Source organism: Anser anser (assembly GCF_964211835.1).
Source record: "Anser anser genome assembly, chromosome: 7".
NCBI lineage: Eukaryota > Metazoa > Chordata > Aves > Anseriformes > Anatidae > Anser > Anser anser.
Window position 1 is genome coordinate 36352621 of NC_139727.1, and position 24605 is coordinate 36377225.

At 39.5% G+C, this 24605-nt stretch overlaps 1 protein-coding gene across 12 annotated transcripts in view; it reads right to left on the reverse strand.

Annotated features, from left to right (window-relative positions):
- Positions 1-24605, reverse strand: part of LOC310902358 (uncharacterized protein) — a 137093-nt gene that overhangs the window by 30840 nt on the left and 81648 nt on the right. For 2 of the 12 annotated variants that reach the window (XR_014586669.1, XM_083843777.1), the window contains one exon: positions 21844-23408. The exons of 8 other annotated variants lie outside the window; for them this stretch is intronic. Coding sequence is in view for 2 of the 4 variants with exons in the window: in XM_083843779.1 (XP_083699905.1) it covers positions 19691-19749 (59 nt within the window). In the remaining 2 variants the exon portion in view is untranslated. Of the gene's footprint in view, positions 1-16800; positions 19750-21843; positions 23409-24345; positions 24401-24605 lie in introns of those variants that run through there. 2 more of the 12 variants (XM_083843780.1, XM_083843779.1) reach the window with 2 other exon arrangements.

Sequence of the window (24605 nt, forward strand, 5' to 3'; positions counted from 1 at the left end):
CATATAAATAAGGCATAATGGATTATAATTAATTTACACAGATTAAATAACTATTGAAAGAAATTAAATGGAAGGAATACAAATCTGTATCTTAGGCAATAATAACAGGTGTTCCATCTATTAGGAGAAAATCTTATTTAACTTACGTAAGTTGCAGAAACTAAATTAATTGAAAGCATCTCTGGCTATCTACGATTCATCATGACTTTGTCAACATAAGATGTGCACGTTCTATTGTTCTATTGTACGAAATCGGCTAAAATTTTATCATCTTTTTCTTTGATTTGATTGAACAGGACTGATCTACCCCAAAAGTATAGAATTATCAGATTCATTTTAGCATTTTAGTTTTTTTTATCCTTTCTAAAACTATTTTATCATGAGTAAGACAATAAAGAGCTAAACTTTTAGGAAGGAAGCCATCAGACTGCCACAAGCTGTATTCATGAGGACAAGTGACATTTGGGGATATTTTTATTCAATAAATAATTAAAGCCAGTTCTGGTACAGCAATGCAAACAGTTTAAGAATAATGATGTCCACCCTGGCAGTAGTACACGTGACGATATGGTGTAAGATGAAAGAAGACTTACTTTTAACTTGAAATTTTGGTATAGTTCCCATTTTGTCAATATAATCATCTAGTCCTTTAATACTGTAAATGTTGACTCTCATATTAGGACGTTATTGTTCTCTTTTTGTCTGCTGTTGAAGAAAAGCTATGCAAATTACAGTGTCTTAAAAGCTTGCTAGATCCGAGGATATTACTAGACAAAAAGGCAAAATTAGTATCTTTAGTTGCTTTCATGTAGGCCTCAAGAACTTTTGAACCTGAGGAGACCGAGAACTAAGAATTAAGACATGATGAGCCCATCTCTGAAAACACCTCATGCTCTCCAACTGCTTTTGTGTTAGTGAATAAAATGCAATTGTCTAATAACCCCATAGTTCTCTGTTTGTTTGTTTTTCTGCTTGTGTTGGTTTGTTTTGTTTTGTTTTTCCAGATTGTTCTAAAAGGTCTTTAGATGTTTCCTAACAAATAGGAATCCTTTCTAGAAGTGTCTACCAGTAGGAAGTGTCCTTTGAGGAGCTCTGAGGGGCACTGCATAAACAGATGTTTCTAAGGCATCAGAAAACTACCAGCAAAAATCAAGGAGTTAAAGAAAAACAGCGCACTTTCTCATCTGATTGAGACATCTAGAGAAGTATTTAGAAGTTATTACAATATGTCTTTCATCAACAGCCAGACATTTGAGCATCATAATGCTGCCTGTGTCAACATTGCAGAGATTTGGGAACTGATGTCAGTCACAAGCTGACACTGTTATCTACGACGAACCTAGTGCCACTACCTTGCTGAGAAATACAGTAGAGCTCCCTAGGGCATTAAATGAGAAAAATAACTCTGTATTCCAGACTGCCACCTTTAAATCCCAAACTCGGGACTTGTAACTTTGGTAAATGATGAATCTGCATAGGCGTGTTGCAACGCTCTTCTTACTTGCTCCTTCTGTTTGTTCATAGAGGGGGTAAATCTCTTCAAAGAAAACAAAAAATAATAAACAACATCAAACTAGAATTTACTGGTCTTATAGCTTTTAATTTTCTAGAATTTGCATGAGGTTTTGAGACCCATAGTTGCTATTAAATGTAACAAAGGTGACCTCGCAGAAGGTCTGCCCACCAATTTGCACGATGGAACTATAGCACTGAGAATACATTATTATATTCCTTTTAATATTATAATTTTATTAACTTAAAGAATATGCTTTGAAAGGATGCCAGGAAATTGCATTAAATCCCTAAAATGAATAAAATGAGTTAGATGGAGATGCCGCTCTTAAGTAGTTCCGTGTTGCCTCAAGATGAAAGCGCTGAAACCTTGGACCCTTTTGAGACTGCTTGCCTCTAGCCTGTAGGCTAGGCATTATGGGGCAAAAGTGCTTTGCTTATTCCCACTGGTCTACAAACTGTTGGAAAAGGAGAATAACTTATAATGTGGCTTAGCACAACTGCTTATGAGATGACTGAAGGTCATTTTTAGGTCATGGACTTGCTGAGGTAGTTTCATGTTCATTAGAAGGCTAACTCAGAGATATAGATATCATATGAGTAGAACGAAACTTATTGGTGGAATTTATTAGAGACGTTCACATAAAAACAATACCAAGGAAAGCAATTAGATCCAGCAAGTTCAGATGTCAGTAAAATTAATATGCCTTCTTAGAACTGTAAAACCTACATGTGATTGAGAGAATATCTATGTAAGGTAAAAGAAAAGTAGTCACGGTGTAGATGTGAATGAATCAGAAGATACACTAGAATATCCTGGATCAAGACACACGTTCCAGCTATTTATTATTGGTCAGTAAACTGGGGAACATCTGTGAGATTGAAGCCATTCTTCCCAAAGGCAGATAAACAATGCAAGCGTGACTTATTTCTTATAACTTCCTCTTGCTGTGGCTGCTATGACAGTGCTTCATGAACACTCTGCACTTCATATAGTGTTATAAGTATAGCTGTCTACATTGCATAATATAGACTTTGTCCATGCTGAGTAGTGAGGGTGCACAGCTGTGTTCCCTCCACAGAAACTTGTCCTCCAATAGGTCAGACTAGGGAATGTCCAGGTCGCTTATAAGCCACATGCTGTGGTTTCCTTTGGAAACCCAAAATACTGTAAAAAAATAAACTGGTCTGTACCCAGATTTTGCTCTTGTAAGAAGTCAGGACACAGCAGGATGATGTAGGTCTACTAATCTTAGCAGCCAGTGGAACCCTTCTGCTCAAGAAATTCACCTGGAGATCAAATCTGCAGCAAACTAAATTAACCTATAAATTCTAAAATCAATCAAATTATCAAATTAGATGACAAAGTAATTTCTTAAACTGGAATGTGCAGGCCAACAAGTATATACAAGTTCACCAACATTTCCACAGTGTTCACTATTCAAACTCCATGGAACTTGAAACCAACCAGTTTTGCACTGATCTTTCCAAGTCTCATTAAACAAGCACAAAACAAAGTCATTTCATATTGTTTTGCAGTATAGCACAGATACTGTGACATCTGTCATGAATGCAAAATAGCAAAATACATAATCTACTCCTGTTAGATATTCCTAACTCGTACAGGGCTGATATTGTGAGAGCAAGAGTGATAATAATTTGTGATGTAAACTGATATGAACATTAACATATGTGTGAAAAAAAACCATCTTTAACAGTAACACATTTATGAATGGATCAGAATAGAAAAAAAAAAGAGGGGGGAAAAAAAATTTTGACTGCTTCTCCTTTTGTCTGCCTGGAATATTGCTAACACAGAACTATTGACTCTGGGGTAGCTGTTTTGGGACATTGCTGTCTCACAGGAGGCAAGATGAATACCACAGCCATAAGAAAGTAGTGAATGTTTGCAAGTGTCAGTTCAGCTATTTTCAGTAGTGTCTTCTGGAAAATGTTTACAGAAATGGAAAATAAATTGATTGCATACAGATAGAGAAAAAAAATTATTATTTACAGATTACACAAATATGATTTGATAAAACCACAAATTATTTCACTCATTGCAGTCTGATCTAGTGATTTTCCCCTGTTTTGACTACATACTGTGGGGTGGTATCAAGGCAGGCAATTCCTATTACATATATTTTCCAAACATTCAGCAGTACTACGTCCTGAATATTTGGTCATACTTTCTAGGAAAACTAGGAACAAAATGGGAGGTTGTCAGCAGCTACACTGCTAAAGTGGAGTAGCTCTGCTGGCTTCAGTGTTTTATACCAACAGAACTGCAATTAGAAGTTTCTTTGAAGCCTACAAAAATGAAAAGTACAACTGACATATTTTTATGGACGTTACTTTTGTGCTTGATCCACAATACTATTTCTAAAGTTACCTTACAGAAAGATAAACTTTCATAATTTTCTCTGAGTCTGAATTCTGTAAATCTACTTCTGACATCAGGAGAAAACTTTAAATGGTTCAAACTGACTTTCAAGTAACTGATTTTGCTACCAGCCTTAACCACTGTCAGTGTGCCATCCATTTGGAGTGTAAATAAAACTCATATCCTAAAGACCCTATTTGTATTCTATTCTTTTACAGCAGACTTTTCATTTGTGCGATCATTAATTTTTAAGTGATCATTAATGAAATACATCCTTGTCCAAAGTTAATAAATGGATTAATAACTGGGATAATGAAAATTCTGGCAAGACAAAAATTCAAGAGAGAGAAACGAGAAGAGGGAACGTGACAAGTTAATGATCCATTAAAGTAAATCCTGGGTCAGTTTAGATCCTGCAGGGTTCATTACTGCATAGTAAATTTAATTAATAGCCATAAAAACCTGGGAGGAAGCTAGAGAACTTTGGTTAAATTCACTGGGTAGTCATTTAAGATGTTTCTTAAAGGTTTGAATTTATACCTTTCTGGTAGGAAAAAAAAAATCTAGTTGTTAAAAGAATTTAGGTATTCAATTGAAAGCAAAGCACCAGCTTTTAGACAAGTGGCTGGTTGGCTGTGTTACATATACAGCTACCTACTCGAGTTCAAGAACCCCAGGAAACAGAGGCAAGAGATGGAAATTAGATGTCCTGTTATGCCACTAATTATGTTTAAAACAATAGCATAGATACACAGAAGTACAAACTGGAAAAATAAATGGTGTTGATTGGGATAGAGAGAAGAGGTGCAGTATGTCTCTAGCTGAGGTTTTGGCTGAGGGTTATCCAGGTGCTGTGTTATTTACCAAATTGCTCCATGGCCTGATCCTGCTGCACTTCATGGGCTGGGACTTAGATTTGGTCATCCCGCTGGGATCTCCATTAGAGAATGTCTCCTAGTACATAGCTTTTTGCCCAGTACAGAGATTGCTAACTAACCACCAAAATGTCTTTCTAGAAATGAAAGCAGCATAGCTGTGCTCTGCATTGCAAGAGATGGGAATGCTGCACCAAGCCCAGTGCCTGTGCTCACTGATTAAATGCGCTTTTACTGAGCTGTGCAAACACACTAAAGCAAGTTCGTGCATGTGTAGCCTGACAGGAACAGGGATACAAGTGCATTGAAATCTCTTGACCTTGCATCCATTTTCAAATTTTCCTATTTCTCCAAAGCTCCAAGATTTGGAGATGTTTTCCAAGTCCAGGACTCAGATAGGTCCTAAACTGTCATCAGCACAACAGATGTATTGCTGACACAATGAAGTTTATTAAAAAAATATATATTCCTAAACACTGCTAGTTAAACAACACACAAGCCAGATTTTTTTACAGCTGCAGATTGTTCTCATGGGTGTTTAGTTAACATTATTAAAGCCATGCTTGGTTAAATTCCTTTTCTTTCCATGACCACATTAAATTATTTACATATTTACAAACCAAGATGCTTTTCCTTTGTTGCAGATACAAGCCTTATCCAGCAACAGACTATGTAATTAGAAACCAGCTAACCAACATGACCTCGAATATGCAAGGCACATATTTGTTTAACACGGTGGTTCTGTTGCATAGACATCCAGGAGGACTGAAAGACAACTGAAGTTACACTATTAAGGATCTATTTTTAAGCATACGCTTGTCTTTTACAGTTTGGCATGAATTTTGGGGCTACCTAAAAAGACTCATCCTTTGGAAAAAAAAAGGATGTGCTATATTAAAATGAAGTGAGTTCTGAATAACAAGAAAGGGTGGGAGACAATTTTAAGGACATTTTTCCTAGGGAGTCTGAGGCTGCTATGGGAAGGGACTCTGGGAAAGCAGACTGGTACAAAAACAGCCTGCGGAAGGGTAGGATTGCGAGTAACTTCAGCAAGGAATAGCAAGGCACGAATTTATATCAAAGCAAAACAGGGAAAATAGCTTTGGTCAAAGAGAAGGGAGGAAAATCAGTGGTCAGAGCTTACACCCACATAATTGGGTAGGAAATGATCAAGGCGCTTGTGAAGCTGGGGGCTAGAACTGGCCAAAGCTTCATTCATCTGCCCCATGTCCTCATGACTATTTTTTCCTCTCTGTACACGTGTGTATTACTGTAAGGTCCGCCAAAAGCGTCTGAAAGGCTCATTCAGCCCTTAGCAAGGAAACCTTGGCTTAGGGCCATGTGGCTGGTTTTGCAGGAAAGGAAAAGCGTAAGCTCTCCTTGAAGGCTGCAGCAGACCTGTAGATCACTCAGATGAAAACTTCAGACTCAAGTCCCAAAATGCACGTCCCGAACCTGGATGGAGAACACCCCACGCCAAACTAATTTTTATGCACCAAACTAGGAGGAAACATGAATCAAATTCTAATTTTTACAGCTTGGGAAGAAATTTTGTTATACATAGGGTTAATTCTGAATCAAGTCTTGATGGGGGATTAGAATGGCAAATCTCTCTCTGCCCCTCCATGGCTTATCTCACCACCATGCAATCCATTCTCTAGGAGGTGCTGGGAGATATCAAAGTAGGATATGGGTGGAATTTTAGTTCCACCTCCTAGCATACCAGGAGACACATCCAAGCTAGAAGAAGAGCTGCTGGAGTGTCCTGCGGTTACAGGATACGCGAGACGAAATGAGATGGAGCTTTCCCTAGTAGGGTATTTTTGGGATTTTGCTCAGACCTGGGTCTAACACCACAATCTCAAGGAAATTGAAATACAATTCCAAGGAAAATAACATGTATAATTTTTCAGTCTTTAAATAAAATTGCTCAAACTGATAGAATGTATTCTGATCCAAAAAAAATTATTCATACTTCAAATTCAAAATGTTAACACTGTTTAATAATTAACATATATAATCATAGTGCTTAAAAATACTACACATGATAATATATTTTTCTACTTTTGGATGAAAGATATTACTAGCAACACAACACAGCAATTCAGTGTGTTTTCAAACCATTTCTCCTCATAAAGAATTGTCAAAAGTTATTTTTAGCAAAAGTATAAAAATATTTTTTTTTCAGAGAGATTTTGAAATATGTATTTCAGAATTATATATATATATATATACATGCATACATAAGGTGGCTGTTTTTCTGCTCATACCCTGGTTGGTCCAAGCACACGATCACACAACACAGCCTTTGTTACCTTTTCAGCAGGAGCTATTTATATCTCGAGACACCTCACTAGGCAGCTTTCGTTGTTACGGTTTCCCCAGTTTCTTCTAAAAAACTACATAATTTGCAACATGTGTATAATGTCCCTATCTATATACACATACACTGCATGCTATACATAGGCATATAAATTTGCAAGTGAATATCTATTCCATTAGTATAAATTATTCTACTAGTGTGTATATATATGTAAGTATATATATATATTTCTCTACCACCCTTAAGATCACTCTGCAATGAGGATTTTTATTTAAATTAAGCAGCACAAATTCAGAATAAAGCCTGAAATAAAGGAAAGGTTTGATATTGATCTCAGCACTACCAGAATTTTACTGAATGTATAGCTTTCTTTGTGGGTGTACATCAGATCAGCTTTGGCTTTTTTTTTTTTTTTTTTCCCCCTTTCTCAATAATTTGTATTTGGTACTAACTGTGCTAAAACAAACCCCAAAATTACAACGATTCCATTAATACATTATTTCCAAAGCGGAAATTTGGGGAAAAGAAAATGAGCCAATGAGCAAACAACATTTTCCTGTTTTTTTTGTTCTACTACATGAAGTGCATTAACTTAACTGGCCTTAGTTAAATATAACCTACTGCAGTTCCAACAGACTGAATCATCCTGTTGATTTTTAACAATGGGCATTTTGCATGGCTTCTTCCCTTAGAACAGTGGGGTAGGTATTCAGAATTGAAGGTGCAGAAAGCACTAATTGCCTTAAGAATCCCAGCAAAATCCTTTACAGCAAAAACTCTATATTTGAACATTCACTATTAAAAAAAACCACAAATTTCAAGAAAAATACATTTGAAAAGAAATGTAAACACTTAAAAATAACTATATGTTTAATTAGTTTCCATTAATTTCTCCTGAATATGACTAGCATATAATTATTTTAAACTTTTACACTCTCTTGTGGACAAGGAAAGCTCTTACTAGAACCCAAAACTTTCCTTGAGCCTCTCTACAAAGGATGCTAAGCAGGTGACGAGATGTGTGGTTGTTGAAAGATTCATCTCCCCCTCTCCTGCTCCATCACCATTCCTGGAAAATGGTGGGAAAAAAATAGGAAATCTGGACTGGCATGGGGAGACCTGCTCTTGGTTTCTCTGTAGCACCCAGTAGGACCTTGCTCTTGACTTCTCCCTTACCAGTCCATGCCAGTCTTGCTTTGGGAGCTCACTGCTCGGGTGGCAGCAGGGGATGCTTTCCTATCTCTTCTCTCACCACTTATGAGAAACACAGGTAGCTAATTCAGAACAAGGAGGAAGGTTTTGTGTACCTTCTTAATTGATTCAACATTGCTGCCAAAGTGGGCTAAATGTTTCTAACTGCTTTATTTCACATGGGCGCTCTCATAATAACTGTGTTAAAGATAATAAAATAATTAGATACTACATCAAGGACTATAAAAGAACTTACATGAGCATTTATATCTTTGTACACCAGAATTTACATGTGGGAAGCATACACTTGAAGGAAGCTGATAAAAAAACATCATTTATGAACCTCCCCCCTTTTTTTTGTCTTCAAAATGCAATGTGCATTTCAAGTACACAATAGCTGCATTGTTATGATACCTTGTGTGCATACAATGTTTGCGCTAGTGAAGTATTAGAAATGCCCTCAGACTGTAAGATCACTATTCATTAAATAGCCAAGTTCTATCTGTGCTGCCAAAATTCCATTTCACAATAATGATTTACCAAATTCTGGGAGTCCAAGAGAGAAATGCAAAAGTAAATTCAGATTTCTTGCTTTGAACAAAGTGATGGTATATGCATTCCCAGACATCATCAAGTGTTGCAGAATCCAAACTAATGTGAAAACTGCAATAAGATAAAACACTTGATTGTATTTGCTGGATCTTACCCCAATAGCTGTTTGCGGGACATAATCTGCAATGTCTCCCCAAGGTTTTGTTACAATTGTCCTTACAGTGTATTGAAGTCCATTTCCACTTTGTTTAAAAAATTGTGCTGGCTATTTTTTTTGGCTACTTCATTCTTTGTTGAAAACATGCCTCATTGCTTTCCTTCTTCAAAACAGTATATTAAGCACAAGGGAAATGTGTGCAGGACTACAGACAGCCTGGCAAACCAAGGAAATCACCTATCACATACATCAAAGTATTTATGTGTAAGTGGGAAGTTGCTTACTCATTTCTCCATCCAAAAACTGTTACTGTGAAAACATAACGAAAATAAAGAGTACTGACAATGCTCTGAGACATGCTTTACAATGACTCCAAGTTCAACATGATTTGAGTAACGGATACCAAGAGACTCCGCTCCTAACAGGGTGGCCTGATCTCTCGTGTGGGTGCCCACCCGGAGCTCAGCTCACCACTTCAACCCCATCAAACTCAGCAGCTCTGATATTGTCTTGTTGAACATATAATATTACTTGGGTTTTGTTCAGTGAAAGCAACTTTTATTCAGTTCTAGTATCAGAGGCTTAACGAACCAATCTTCTCCAAGGCTGTATAGAAGGATGCAGAATATTCTTTTATAAAATACTCAGCCCATCATGTCCCTGGAACAGGCAACCCCACCTTGGACCACAAGATCCACTCTTTATATCCTTTGACTTCAATGAAATAAGAGGGCTCATTGTATAAAAGTGTTAAACATCCTCTTCTTTCCAACTACACTTATATGAAAGATGAAAAGAAGCACTGCCAACTCTTAGATAATTGCCCATATTATGAGCCTTCAGCCCCTTTTTAAAGAGGAATTTACCATTATCAAGGGTCAGCTTTCAGGCCTTCCACTGAGAAGTTTATAAAATACCTATAAAGCCAAATTTTAGTTTGTGCTAAATCTGTGTTAGGCAAATTTAATAAGAAACATTTTGAACAGTCATGTACTGCTGGGTCCCAGATGATTTTCTTATGGGACTAATGCATAAAAAAGACTGTCTTTTAAAATCCTTCTTGGGCATCTCATTCTTGCTGGTATTTAGACCATTTATTGAGAGAAGGTTAATCTAAATCATTTTTCAAATGTGGAGCACGGCAGTTTTCACTATATCACTTTTCTTGTATTACAAAAATGCAATACTAGAATACAGGTAGACGTGTACGTCATTGCTGTATGATATGAAGAGGAGTATCTCCAAACTGAAGATTGCATTACTATAAACAACATTAGAAGGGAACTGAAAGGACAGTAGATGCAGAATGACTTTTTTATTTTAATGGTTTCTGGGTGTATAATATCTCAGGATGGCTTTAAAAAAACTATAGCTGGAAAACTTCAGAGAGATCAGATGAGCACACTTGTTGTAGTAGAGAGAGGTTTGAACATCCTGCTCTGGTCTCAGTTTCTCTGAACTCTGTTGCTTAAATTCAGGTCCACTTCTGTCCTTTTTTGCATTTAGTTACCCTCCCTAACTGTCTGTATATTGCAATCTGTGTGCGTTTTGCAAGTCTATGCTACATACATGCTAACCATGCAGTGTTGTGTTGCTGTGGGTGTTGCTATGACACATTTAAAAAATTATTTTTATTAAAACATCCCTTCAATGAAATATAACACAGATGAAAATTATTCTGAAATATGGCAATATAGGCAGTATCCAAAGGGATAAATAATGGCTGTTTCCTAGAAACTGGATAACCCTGGCTTCACTGGAATAGCAGTATAAACATACTAAACTGGGAATTAATGAGAGGGTATGAATCCAGACCAATACATATGACAACAATCAAAAGTAACAAGGCTCACAGGAGCACTGAAAAGGGCAGTGGGCAGAACAAACCGCCGGAAGAACACTCGGTTGCAATGCCAAAGCCCTGAAAGCCCAATAGACACAGGCATGGACATGTGGAGAGGAGAAACAGGAAAATCCATAGAGTAGATTGTGGATACACAGTGTGCTGAGAAGGCATTTTCAAAATACTTTCCACGCAAAGAGTATTAATTGAAAATATTCTACATACTCATAGAAGTCAAGTGAAGAGTTCTGGAAGTTTTCCAGGATCTCTAACGAGAGAGTGCCCATAAACACAGAGGTCTTTGGAGACCCTGGATGTGGCTGCTGTTCTGCTGACTGTGCCCTTCCTGAGTACCTCATTTTAAAAGTTCAGGCTGTAATTATGCCCCCGTCCTCTTTCCTCCAAGTAGTGCAAATTCTGGCTGTATGGTTGGAAGCAATATTATTTAACATTTTTATATGGCATTTTACATGTCCCAGGCACTGAGAAGACATTGATTCAGCCTGACAGGACTGTATTGAAGTAGGCGGGTAATTATTACTCTCAACCCCTTGCAAAACACTGGAGAATTGAGTAGACTTGTCCTCGGAGAGCACCCAAGGCTGTGGGGAACCACCTGCATTTATCCGCTCAAACCAGCCCTCAGACCGACCAGGAGATGGGGAAGGAGATGGGCTGCAGGGGAGGCAGAAATATTTGTCTAGATACAGCAATTTAGGGATAAGTCTTCAAACTTGTTTCCTTTTCTCTCGTTTATGACTCACGCAAAGCTAATTGCATGGTGATGTTCTGCTATATAGTTACAGGACTGTTTAGTGTGTTTTTTGAAAAAAAAATCATAAATGTGTCTTGAACCTGGAAAACCCTGTAAGCTATAAAGTTAACAAAACTGTTCCTTTATGTGAGTGGGGTCTGCCCATAACTTGATGAATGCATTGCCAGATTGAAAAGGAAAAAATCTTCAGTATGGCAAAAACTATGATGGTTCATATGATTTGAATTAAATTCAGATAATAACCATACTTGGCTCAGTGGTGTTTGGAAAGAGAGTTTGAAATTCTCCTCAGAGACATTTCTTAGCTTAACTTTAAACAAGAGTCCTGACTGACTGACTACTCCATTCAAAGCGGAAGAAAAAGAGTTCAACATATTTAAATTCTTTACTAGAGCCTCTTGCCCCTTTCAAAATCTATTTCCTTTTAAAAATATATTTATAGATAAAAGGGGGAATGAGAGCAAAGGAGATGTACATCTGCACAGACATATCTATCTATGTATCACACACTCTATAAATATACACGGTATAAATAAAGATATATTGCTCCATGTGTGTCTGTGGACAAGTCATTTAATTTTGTCTGTATTTACCCAACCGTTTGAGCAGGCATACGCACAGGCATTTTGTTATTGCAGTTGGTCTACTTGCACTTGCACAGGTAATAAAGACCTTTTGAAAACCATAGCAAAATACTAAAAACCTGATTTTAAACAATATCACTTGCTAATGAATTCATGTGAACGCATTTTATTGCACTGTAGCAATACTAAATGCTTTCTGTAATTAAGACTGTTACAGGTCTGGCAGCTGAGAAAAGCACAGTGGGAAGGAAGAGCCAAACCAACTTGATGCTATAAACACACTCCCACCATCCCAGCGCAACTTGGAGCAGCCTCCAGGAAGCTGTAATTTATGCTGGCAATGACAATTTCAATAAGACTAGAGATCAGAGTCATGTTACGTGCTTGATCTGCCCCTTCCACCACCAATATTCCCTCTTTTCTCAGCCTTCTCCACAAAGAGCTGGTCTGTCCAAAGATTTCCAGGTCAGGGAAACCTTCAGCTATCCTGACAGCCTCAACGCTGATTTGTGACAGAGGCAAACTGTTAAGAGTTGCTTCTAACATTAAAATGCACCACTGGCACCAAATCGCCCTCAGATCACAATGCCTGTTGTAGTTACGAAGGGATTAATAACAGTGATAAAAATAAACTGCCAACAATGGAGGACATTGTTTGTCCACAACCACACTATTTTTCCTGCTTTACATGTATGGAAATGCACGGTTTCCCTTACTACATTTCACCGGACCCTGCCAAAATATTTTACAAGCAAGTAAATGAAAACAAACCATGAATAAGAAAATAATTCCTTTAAAAACAAAGGCAATTGTGTTAGGATTTATAATATGTGTGTGTTTCTCATACAATACATCCAGTGTTAAATACCTAACTTGTATTGCGGGCATTTGGAAGGGCTAAATTACGAACACATAACCACTGCATCAAATTTGTGCATATTTTGTCTCTTCATTTTTACTAAATAACCCTTCCTCAGCTCCACAGGGCACAGATGTTTCAGCAGCTGTCCTTGCTTTCTCTGTAGCACAAGTTTAGCGGATGAGCATGCATATGAATGCCTTATCATCAACAAATTAAGCGCTGCCTTCCAGATTACTGAAATGTATTTTAAAATGATGTTCTGCCCTTAATACCTGGTTGCAGTTCTGCTAAGCAATGTGTTTCCTTTCCAGAAGATGTTTTCTGATGTGTTGCTAGCCATTTTGTGACATTACTTATTAGATCACCTGTGAAAAACAAACCAGTTCCACATTGGTCCTGTCAGGAAGCAGCGTCTGTTCTCCTTATCCAACAAATTGGTTTGAGTTTGCTTCTCATATTCTTTCCTAAAATACCATTTCATCAGTGATTCATCTTGCATTATTCTTCCTAAGAAAGGAAGAAATAAAGGACATGTGCCAACTGGAGGGAGGTAATAAGGGACACATGCAAGCACAATGTGTTGGAGCTATGCTGAAACCGAATTCACTGTGAACGTGAGGCTGGTTCTTCCTCCAGATGGGGTTGGAAGCAGCAGGACCGGTGTGTGTGTGTGCTTGTGGGCTGACTTCAGCCACAGCGGATGGAAACCACAGAAGGGAAGGAGCAACAGGCTGCAAGGGGCTGGGAATTTATTGAGCCCAGGTCCCAAATTCACCTCCTCAGTGAACTCCAGTAGAAGATGAATCCTCTTGCTATAACTGCCCCATGTTCAGGTGTACCTTATGTCAGTCACAACTGATGGTCCTGCCTACCTGTGAATGAGATGACCAGGCCACACTGTAAAACAGATGAAAATGAGCAAATCAGCCTTTAGGGACATCGTGGAGACACCCTGTGACAGAGCAAATAACCACAGCTTTCTCCAGCTGGAGCTGAATGAAACGTCTGAGTAAATTGTTTGTGTTTGTGTTTTAAAGTCAAAACCACCTCACAGGCATCTGCAGCCCTCAGAAATAATAAAACCAGCAGCATACTGTGATATGGTAAAAAGGGAGAAGGAAGTGGCAAGGATCTGTGAAGCAACCGTGATCTTAGAAGGCTACATTTAGAAAAGAAGAAAGCAAAGCAGAGAATCTGGGCAGAAACAGGACTGGGGAAACATGGAGGAAAGGCAAGATTATTTGAAAGAAAATGTGGCTTGGCAAATAGAAACCTGGAATGCGGCCACAGATGGGATAAAAGGAACCTGAGGTCTGGGGAGAGGCAAGGAAAGGCAGTGGCCAGGCAGAGCAGAGCTTCCTGGTCAAGAGAATGAAGTGAGCCCTGAGTGCTCTGATGCTGCCATTACTGTCAAGGACTCGCATATCATTGTTGTCCATTTTTCATATTTAAATACTTCCAGAACCATCCTCCACCTCTTACACTGGTGAAATACCATCAAACAGGCCTAGTTCTCCTAAAAATATAACCTTTCTCTCAGATATTACATGTGGGGTCTGACCCAATTACAAGTTCCTTTACGTGCCAGCTTTTTCCAGTTTCATCTATCGCTCTGAAGAACCTCCGATGAAAAACGGAGTGTTAGCATTCTAGTAAGCTTCTTCATACCCCCAGTCTTGCCTTTTGACTGCTGAGTTCCTTCTGTCCATTGCTAAATGTATTCTTTGGGGAACTAAGCCTGTATCCATAAGTCTTAATAGAGCTTGGAGCTGCTTAATTTTGGTTTCAATAAGATTTAAACAAGTTTGGCATTGCATGTGTCTGTTTTGCTCAGCAGGATGATTCGAACACCTGCTTCAATCTGTTCTGCTGGACTGCTACTCCTAATTGTGAAAGGACACAAGAGTGAAAGGACACTGTGCTGGCTCACTGGTCATTCTTTTGTTACTCTCCAGAAAACATTATTCTTGGGAAATATCCCAGACACATTACCATGACTGGGCCAGCTTTATTATTCCAGAAGAAGAAGCGAAAATACAGCAGAATATAGGCAATGACATTCAAAATGAAGAGAAGGTAGCTCAAGTAGCACTCATAGAAAGGAGAAAAAAAAATAGACCAACAAACAAACAAGGAATACGCTAGTCTGCAATTTATCCTAATCTGCGGATGGGATTCTGCATTTCTCTTTCTCTCTCTTTTTCTTTTCTTTTTTTTTCTGAGAAAGTTATTCAAGGTTTCTTGGGTCTCCAGTGAGAAATGGTAATAATATTATTATTGATGAGAAAAGAACTGCTTCCTTGTGTGCAATGAAAACAAAACCAGCCATAAAATTTTCTTGTGGAAAAAGCCTGAGAGACAAACGAGAATTGCGCCTCATTATACAGCAGCTGTAGCAGGGGCTGAAACACTGCTGATCAAACAGCTCTCCCTGGGTCTCGTGCCACACAAAATATCCACTGGCAAACTGTGTGCTAAATAGAAGAAACATAATCAAGTTGAACCTGTGTTGAAATCAAGCAAATTACTTCTATTTTCTGTGTAGTCACTAGCAATTCTTTTGTTTTAAATATCGTTATGCCTCGCACAACTTGAATATTAATTTTAAATGAAACGCATACTTGTTCCCATTTATGATGACTCACATTTGTGGGTGGTTGAGGACCGTGCAGGACTGGCAGCAGCTTTAAGCTACCTGCCATCCTGCTCTGGGCAGCTGGAGGCCTACCAACCTCCTTGGAGAAAGTTAGAGCCAACTTGAGTCCTTCTCCTTGCCTCCCAGGGCTCCCCAGAAGAATTTAATAGCTCTCATCATCTTGGCTCCCTTTCCCCTGTACCCTACCCTAGTGGAGATTAGCAATAAGTCTAACTGAGTGGTCTTGCATTAGCCAGGGGTGGCTCCAGTGCTGTCTCCGTGGCTTACTCTGGGTTTGAAGAGCAGCTTTAGGAGCTTTAAATAACACACACACACAAAAAGGGCCCACTACACTGTGTAATTAATTACCTGGTTCTGTGTTTGAGTTCTTCAAAACGTTTCTCACCTTATGGGTTCATTATAATATACTGTGTGGTTTCCACTTGTACATTGAAGGCATAACAGGGTGGAGTTCAATGGAAATAGGGCAGGCTGTCCTTCCACCCTCCAGCAGCAGTGCTTCGCGCAAGTGCTGGGGAAAGTCTGGAAAGGCCCAAAAGAGTCTTTCCTCGGATGAAGGAAATGTTCCCTTGCAACCAAAAGCAGCAATTGGCAGCCTCGACAGCCATCCTACAAATGATGCTTTGCTGGCCTTAAAAGCAACCTAAATACTAGCAGTTTGGAGTTCTCCTTTTTACCCCATGCACCTCACTCCTTATCTAATACCTTTTAAATCTCTTGAACAATTTCAACCAAATCTGCCAAAGGGGTATACGGGCCAAACTAAAGTGTAAAGATATATAACTTAAGAGCCTCTCACGTTGTTGCATGCTGAGAACCCTAGTGCTGTTGCTTTAGGGATAATATGTATAGCAGGGCTTGTGGGTGTGCATGCATACAGCAGGGATTTCTCTCTCTAAGAGGGAACGTCTCATCTCTGAAAACCCACTCTGTCGCTCAGCCTGGGCACACAGAGCCTGGGACACCTCTGGTTCCTTTAGGGGCTGTGCTGCCCCAAGAGCCATTGGGGTGTTTTTGTTTGGTTTGGTTTTATTGGGAGTCCCGGTCATCCACAAGAGACAAGGACAGTCCATACATGCAGATACGATCTAGCTAGGCTATTGATCTTTCTATTAGCTATCCAGCTGACTAGTGGCTTTAGGCAAATTTACAGAACATCTACCAATTTATTTTGACAGTTTTTGCAATATGCATGATGAGAGACCAGGCCAGAGCAAACGATAAAATGGGAAAGAAAATATATTTTGTTCATAACAAATGATGCTTCCCTTTGAAAGAATTTTTCCTACCTGTGTTAACATGATCCTTATTTCCAAGAATAATATGCCATAATTTTCCACTGAAAAGTTAATTTTACAGAGTTAAAAGGACAAAGATATTGCCTATTATTTTTTCTCCTTTGTATATTTTCACATCTCCCATAAATTAACATAACAGAACTTTTTGTGTATGAAATATATCATAAGGCCATGTTTAAAGATTTTTCCAACTATTTGTGAAATTTATCATTTAAAAATATTACAATGGACAGAATCACACTGCTCTGATAAATAGCATTACCTGTTTAGATTTGTCTCCAATAAAGATTTATCATTATGAAACATCCCATTTTTTGTTCAACGACTATTGAAAACTTACATAACTCATCTAGTAATCCTTCGAACTCTTGTTTGGCCAACAAATGAGACTTATTACAGAGTATTTCTCAGATTTTATACTACTACCTAGAAGCTGCAATGAAATATTTAAAATATTTATGAAATATTTTAAAAGACAGAAAACATATTGAGAAATGGACTTTTTTTTTACAGTCAGGTTCTCCTACACTTAACACAACATCTTTCAATAAATCCTTATTACAATCAATTTAAAGTATTGTAATTTATATAGGCCCCAATTTATAATGTTGATAATATGTATTATTAATGCTATAGATTATCTAAAAAGAGATTTAGCAGTTAGTTCTTATTTAAAATATCCCTAGATATTATTTAAATTTCCCTAGAATTAGATTTTTTCTTCCTTCCTATTTATAATCACCCATACACATACAGGTCTCCTTGTTTCAATAATATGCATGATTTTCAGTAGTGCTGATGATGCAAGTGTGTGCATAAGGAACAGAAAAAGGCAGATTATGGCAGGCTTTAAAGGTTTTATTGTCTTTGATATACACATGCTGCTTCTATTGAGGTAGCTAATGGAAGCTATGCAGGAATATCTACAGTAGAGCAGACTCCGCAGCTGTTAACCTGAAATTATTCTCATTTATCATTTGAAGAAAGAGAAAAGAGACCTATTTAAATTTCTCATGGTAGAAGTTTTTACTGTGTGTATGTAAGCAATCTTTGCCTATTTCCTCTTACAACTGTTCTCACTGAGGAACATTTTAATGCCTTTCCAGTTCAGGGGTGGGCACTGGAAGATCAATCTAATCTGGTTTGGAGAATAGCTCACTAGCATCATCCTGAAGCTCTGGAGGCAGAACTGTTTCCCTCAGATTTTCTGGCTTCCTTTACCAAGGAATTTTGGTATCTGCATCTATCACAAACACCATAAATGAGAAATCGGTGATTTCCATTGTTTCCTTGGGATGTTTTTGCAGGGAAATGGGCTATATCGAAGAAAGGGACTAAAAGTAGAACTGCAGCAAAAGAGGAGGGATTTCTGGTCAAAGAAAGCAAACTCCAGTGCAAAAATGATCTGTCAGCTCAGAAACCTGAGAAAATATGCAAAGCTGTCTTTTCAAGATCTATTAATGTGATTGGGTCTGGTATATGTAAGGATCTGAAAGACAGTATAGAAACACAGATATAATGATAGTTCATACCTTGCCACAGATCTCTTGAGCAATCACAGCCTTTCAGGTGGCAAGTTCAAAAGCAATTCTAAACATTAATGCCCATGTTTCTCATCTGGGCCCTGTCTCCTTGTGACACAGATGGGTGCGGGTCATGAGATACATCAAGGCTGTTAATCTGGAGAAGCAACACAAAGGGCAGCAGGCATCTATCTGTCTCATTCATCCCTCCTCAAAGTTCTAGCACGGTAAGCACTAGCAGTGCAGCCTTGTGACCTAAAAACAATTTAAGTAGTTAGGGAACACAATTCATAGGTAATGGAATTGTGCATCATAGGATGTGATTAATGAAGAACATTCTGGTCTCTCCGTCAGGCTGTATAGAAGCCAATAGCTCCATGTGCTGCTGAAGCTTGCTCAGTAGGATGGCAGACATCTCGGCTGAAAGCACCTGCCTGGCAGGCAATGACCAACTCACTGGGGAGGAAGAGTCCATCAGACTCTTTATCTTTTTCACCTCCATTACATGGAACATATGGTTAGAACAACAACACATGCACACAAGCCACTGCCTCCAAATTTTGCCTCATCACTTACGTCCTTCATCTGCTCTTGACAACCTGTCCCTACTGATGAAGCTTTTCCCAGGTTTGTTAGAAAGGCGGGCAGGGAAGTCTTTGAACAATATGAAAACATAGGCTTGGGCTTCATCTCTAAAATAGAAAATAAGAAATATGTTCCCTGGTACAACTGAGTTAGATTTGTAGAATGACCCACCTGCACCCAGAGCAAATACAGAACCTGCATGAAAATTAATATCATGTGTTTGTAATCAGATGCTTCTGGATAAACCACAAGCAAGTGTTAACTAGAAAGCTTTAATGAACCATAATGATTTGGTTGAGGGAACAAGTCAGCATGGGCCAGGCATGCAGCCCCAGCACACAGGTCTAACGGTTCCCACTGCTCATTTGGTTTTGTGCCACTCGGTTTTATGCTCTTCTCTTCTGTTCCTCCCAGCAGCAAAAAGACGTATAAAGTCAACATGCCACGCTGCATCCTGAGAGGGCGAATGTGTGAAATTCCCAGGCTCTGCACAGAGTCTCTGCTGTTGACAACTCTTCCCCTTCTGCACAACAGCAGTCTGAAGCAGCCGCTGGCTGGGAGTGGTGCGTGGTCAGACAGAAAGCTGCTTTTCCTTGCTCTGCCTTAAATGGTGGCACAGTGTTTGAGCCTCTAAACAAAGTCACAAGAAAATATATATTTTCTGAATTGATCTGTTTCAGTACGCCCACCTCATCAAAGATTTTTTACTACTGACTTAAATAAAAACCAGAGATTGACTCAATAAGGTTTTTTGTTGTTGTGTTTTAAAATAAGCACACATTTCCTAGAGCTGACAGAATTAAACTTAAAGAATACTTTTTCCTTTACAGGACTAAGAGTAGGCAGTTTGGGAAAATTATGTTCTGCATTGCATTTAGCCTAAAAAACTAAATGACGATCAAGGTAAAATCATGGATAGCTGGTTCATTTTCTTTAACTCAGACGCATCTCACTTCAAGCTCTAAAGAATGTTAAAAACACATTAAGCAGAAAATTACTAAGGTAGCTAATTAAGTTTTATCAAAGAACACATCTGCAAGTATACATGCACTGGCAGCTCTTCCATCATAAGTTGGTCTTATTACAAAAAGTAGAAACCAGTCCTTGTGGGGAAAATCAGGCAGTTACTTCAAGAAGAAAATATTTATACATTATTAAAGGACTGATTTTTCAAATACCTGACGTTAATTTAATGAAGATGGAAATCATGCCTATATTCACCCATCTGTTTGATGAAGTTTTTGATGAATATTTCAAGAAGGAGAAATTGGGTTCTTTCAACACCATTAGGGAGACTTAGTCAAGAGCAGGTGCTACAGAAAATTATTTTTGTGGATTGCTACCCCCAATTTTCCCCTTAGATTCAAATAACATAGCATGAAATAAATGCAACTTTCAGTTCACCTTGTGAAATGCCTATATCAAATGGGGGTTCATTTATCCTTTGAGCCGGCTGAAATCCAGGTCCCTATCTTCCTCTGCTTTTCTGAATGACCTATGACAAATCATTTGAACTATCCTGCCTGTGCCAAACAAAAAACCTGGGCCAGTGGACTCCAATGGAAGCATTACAGTCCAGAAGAAGTTGTGTTGGGCACATTATAAAGGATTTGGAGTTCTCTGGCATCACACCACCAGCACTGCAGTGCAGCTAGAGCTTTCACCTTCCAGGTACTGCCACAACCAGCACTACCTGTGCTACACATCCACGGTATGTGTGTTCCCTGCAGGCAATGCCAAGGAAAGATCATCTGCCTTGCTTCCAACATGGGAATCTCGCCTTTCATACAGGGGTGAAAGCTGCCTGGATTAGCTTGCACTATTTTATACAAGCCATTGCTCCGAATGATACGGCCAGGATTTGCAAAACCTTTCAAAGCATATTTAAAAGGGGAATTATCTGCATTTAGCTAGCTGGAAAGTACCAGTCACTGGAGTTCCTCCAAGAATTCTTTTTACAAAGTAAAATATTTGGAAAGTACATTTGCAATCAATTTAAAGGAAAGGCACATTTTATATTAAAACCCTCATACTCTGGTTAAAACACTCACTTTGACTATTATTTTCTAAAATGGAGTGTTACGAGATCCAAGCACAATATACTGTGGCTAGCAGACCAGAGTTAATAAACAGGATAAAGTTTCACCAATGCAAGTTGAGATTCTGCTTCTCTTTGATTCTTCCCCTTTTCATCCTGACCCATGCCACTACGACGTAAAAAGAGCATGCATCCCAGTAAATTTTGAAGATGAAAGCTAGGGCCACATTTATGAAAAACAGAAACTGAGACTGAGTTTCCCAAAAGCGGGTCTAGATCCCTAAAAAAAGGGAGATAATTTCCAAAGCTGCTTATCAGACTACTCCTGGAGAACTTCTGGCATGTAGCCTTTTAGAAATTTCTGACATTTTAGGTGTTTAATGCCTGTCAAATCTCACAAGTCAGTTGGAGGACACATCCCACTGAAAAGCTCCTCCCCTAAATCACACAGGTATGTTTAAAAAGTACCACTCTTTAGACTTCTTGGCCTAGATCAATGCAGTGGCATGTTTCAGTGAATAAGCACTGGCCAAGGCCAATGCCTGACGTAAATGTCTCATTCAGTGCTGCTCCTTGTGCAGGGCTGCTCTTTTCAAATGAAACCATAACTTTACCTGTTACAACAGAAGGCAGAAACCATTACTGCTATAAATCCAAAAAAAAAAAAAAAAAAAAAAAAAAAAAAAGGCCTTAAATATCTTTTAAAGCAAGTAAAATGAATCAGGTTGTTTATTTTAACCTTTCTTGTTTTACATATGCTGTGTGGATCTATCTGAAGCATAACAGGAGAAAATAAACTATGCCAGGCTTTGGCAGTGCTAAGCCTAGGTTTTATGTTTTCTAGATTAAAATGCGCTCCATTAAATGTGCTAAGTGAAGGGACGATATAGCATTGTTATTGTAGGGGGTATTTTGATTCTTTCAAATGGCAAAGGATAGACAAAAATAATAAGGCCTCCTTACATTACGTCTCACTTGCTTCTTGGAGGGTCTTAATGCACTTTAAAGACTGCGCTTATGAGGATGACTTCACCCAGCACTGATACGTGCTGATCCCACAGGAGCCAACGCAGCCCTTATTAACTGCAGCACTGCATTTGTAAAGAGTGGAATTAGAAATAATGTATGCAGTTGAAAATGCAGTGGGAATTGAGGTAAAGGCACTGGGGGAATCCAGCCAGAACACGGGGACTAACACCCAAGCTCTTGCAAAACATGCTTTTGGGGGTCTTTAATGACCACTAGCAGTTCTAGCAGAACAGTAGTTTTATGTTTGAACACAGCCAGGAGCATGTCTCCATCCAACTATCAGTCGTCGTGACTAAACAAACAGGCCTGTTCACGGGGTACCAACTGGCAGAAATCACTGGGTTTGCAGTCAGAGCTGCAGAGCCAGCCCCGAGCTTTCACTTTGTGTAGCGAGACATCTCAGTCGGACTTCATCTCCACACCCCTTCTACTTACAAGACTGCCAGCAAGACTAAAAATTAGTTCCAGTGTGTGTGGCAAGGCACCAGACATTTCTTACATAGCATGGGCTGAAGTCTTCCAGACTTAATGGTGACTGAGGTATGTCTAGGTGAGTGGCACACCTAATACCCCGGGTATCCTCCCTTCCTGGTGTGTTTGGCTTCCACAGACACCAGACAGACACCACCTACCAGAGCCCAGCCCTCCTCGAGACAAGTCCATTTACAGGAAAAACTCTGTTGTTTACCACCATCTGCACCAAGACTTTAAAGCCAGCACATTGTTCAAAACAGCTTTCCAAAGCGAAATATTAAGAGGTGTAAAAAGAGCGATTTGGTTTGGCAGCACCTGGCACCATCTCGCAGTGCTGCAAAGCCAGGTCCAGCATGTATGAGCCCTCATATTACATCCCTGCTTTATTCCTTTGTTCACCGTACCAGAGCATTCCTATTAAAACTCATGCAGAATGGTGTGAATTCATTGGTGACATGCAAAAGGACAGCAAAACACGTTGGGTCTGTTTGTTCCCTTCTCAATGCGTGCATTCTCTGCCAAGCTTCTCTGAAAAGGTATGCTTGTTCTTGGCAAAGTCAGCAATGTGTATAGCCCTCCTCTGGAAAACGTGCAATCAGAAATGCAGTAGATACTTGTCCTGCCTTTCTCAGCGTATCTTGCTCAGTTCCATCTAAAAATATCCAGCACGAAAGCTTTTATCATGAGAATTGCTGCTAAAGGATGTGGTTCCATTTAGAGGTATGAAGTAAGAAAAAATTCCGCAGATCTGAAAGAAAAGGGAGGTTAATTTGTAATTTCCATAGAGCTAAAGAATCAAACCTGATTATGGGTTTCCTACAGAGATAAATGGGGGATTTGGGAAGCAAGAAATCTTGGTAGAAAGACCAAGAAGAAGACACGCAGAGAGGACAGCTGACATTATTTGGAGGTACATCGAGCTATGATCCCTTGTAGATCCCATATGAGTTGAGAACATTTGGGCCAAAGGACTCTTCTCTCCGTGTTCCTATGCTCTGATAGACCTCTCCCTTGGCAGCCTGGGGAAAAATGAGTTTGGTCTGTGGCCTGAGTCTTCAGCCCTCTCCCACCAATCACCCAAAACGTCCTGACCCCAGAAGCTGACGATTCCGGGCAGTTCAGATACAAGACCCCCGAAGCTCTGTCCGTGTGGCAGGGCTGCTGTAGGGCTGTGGGCTCGGTCCTGCCTCAGCACTGAGACCCAGAGCACGTCTCCAGCATCGCTGCAGCCGCAGCTCCCAGCAGGATCACAGGGTGCTGGGCGATGCCCCGGGCTGTGCTTGCTGCCGACGGGTGCTGCAGCCCAGCCAGGAGCAGCCAGACCTCTGTGCGGAGTTATGCAGCCCCCGGGCCAGCCACAGAAGCCCCAGCGAACAGCAGTGAGCAGCTCCCCAAGCCCAAGGCAAGCAGATGTCAGCTTTCAGTGCTCGTAATGTGATCCAGACCCCACCTTGTCTAGGCAAGGAGCAAGCCGAGGCAGAGCCTCAAAGAACCCAGCTGGCTTCAAGCCTGGAGAGATTAAAGCGCCTGCCAGGAACCCAGCAAATCTTGTGCTCCCAAAAACCTCCACCACGTTCCCTGGCCTCGGATTCCCGTAATGAGATTAAACATGGTGATGCATATTCAAACAACTTGCAGATTAGATCACGATAAAATGTGCATGAACTCTGCACCATTAGTGTTACCAGGTATACAGGCAGGGCTTGAGAAAACATGATGAAGCCTGAAGCTGTGGAGAACCTGAAAGTAAACTGAAATAACTTCTGTGTTGTCAGCACTGGTAGATGCAGCAGATGACACCAGGAACTTTGTAAAAGTATTTATGATCACCTTAATTATTAAAACCAACGGATTTGCACTAGGGATCAGCAAGGATACTTTTGGCCCTAAAAACAGAGACAGGTAATTGGTTTCAAGGCTAGAGGAAGTGGAGAAATGAAAATCT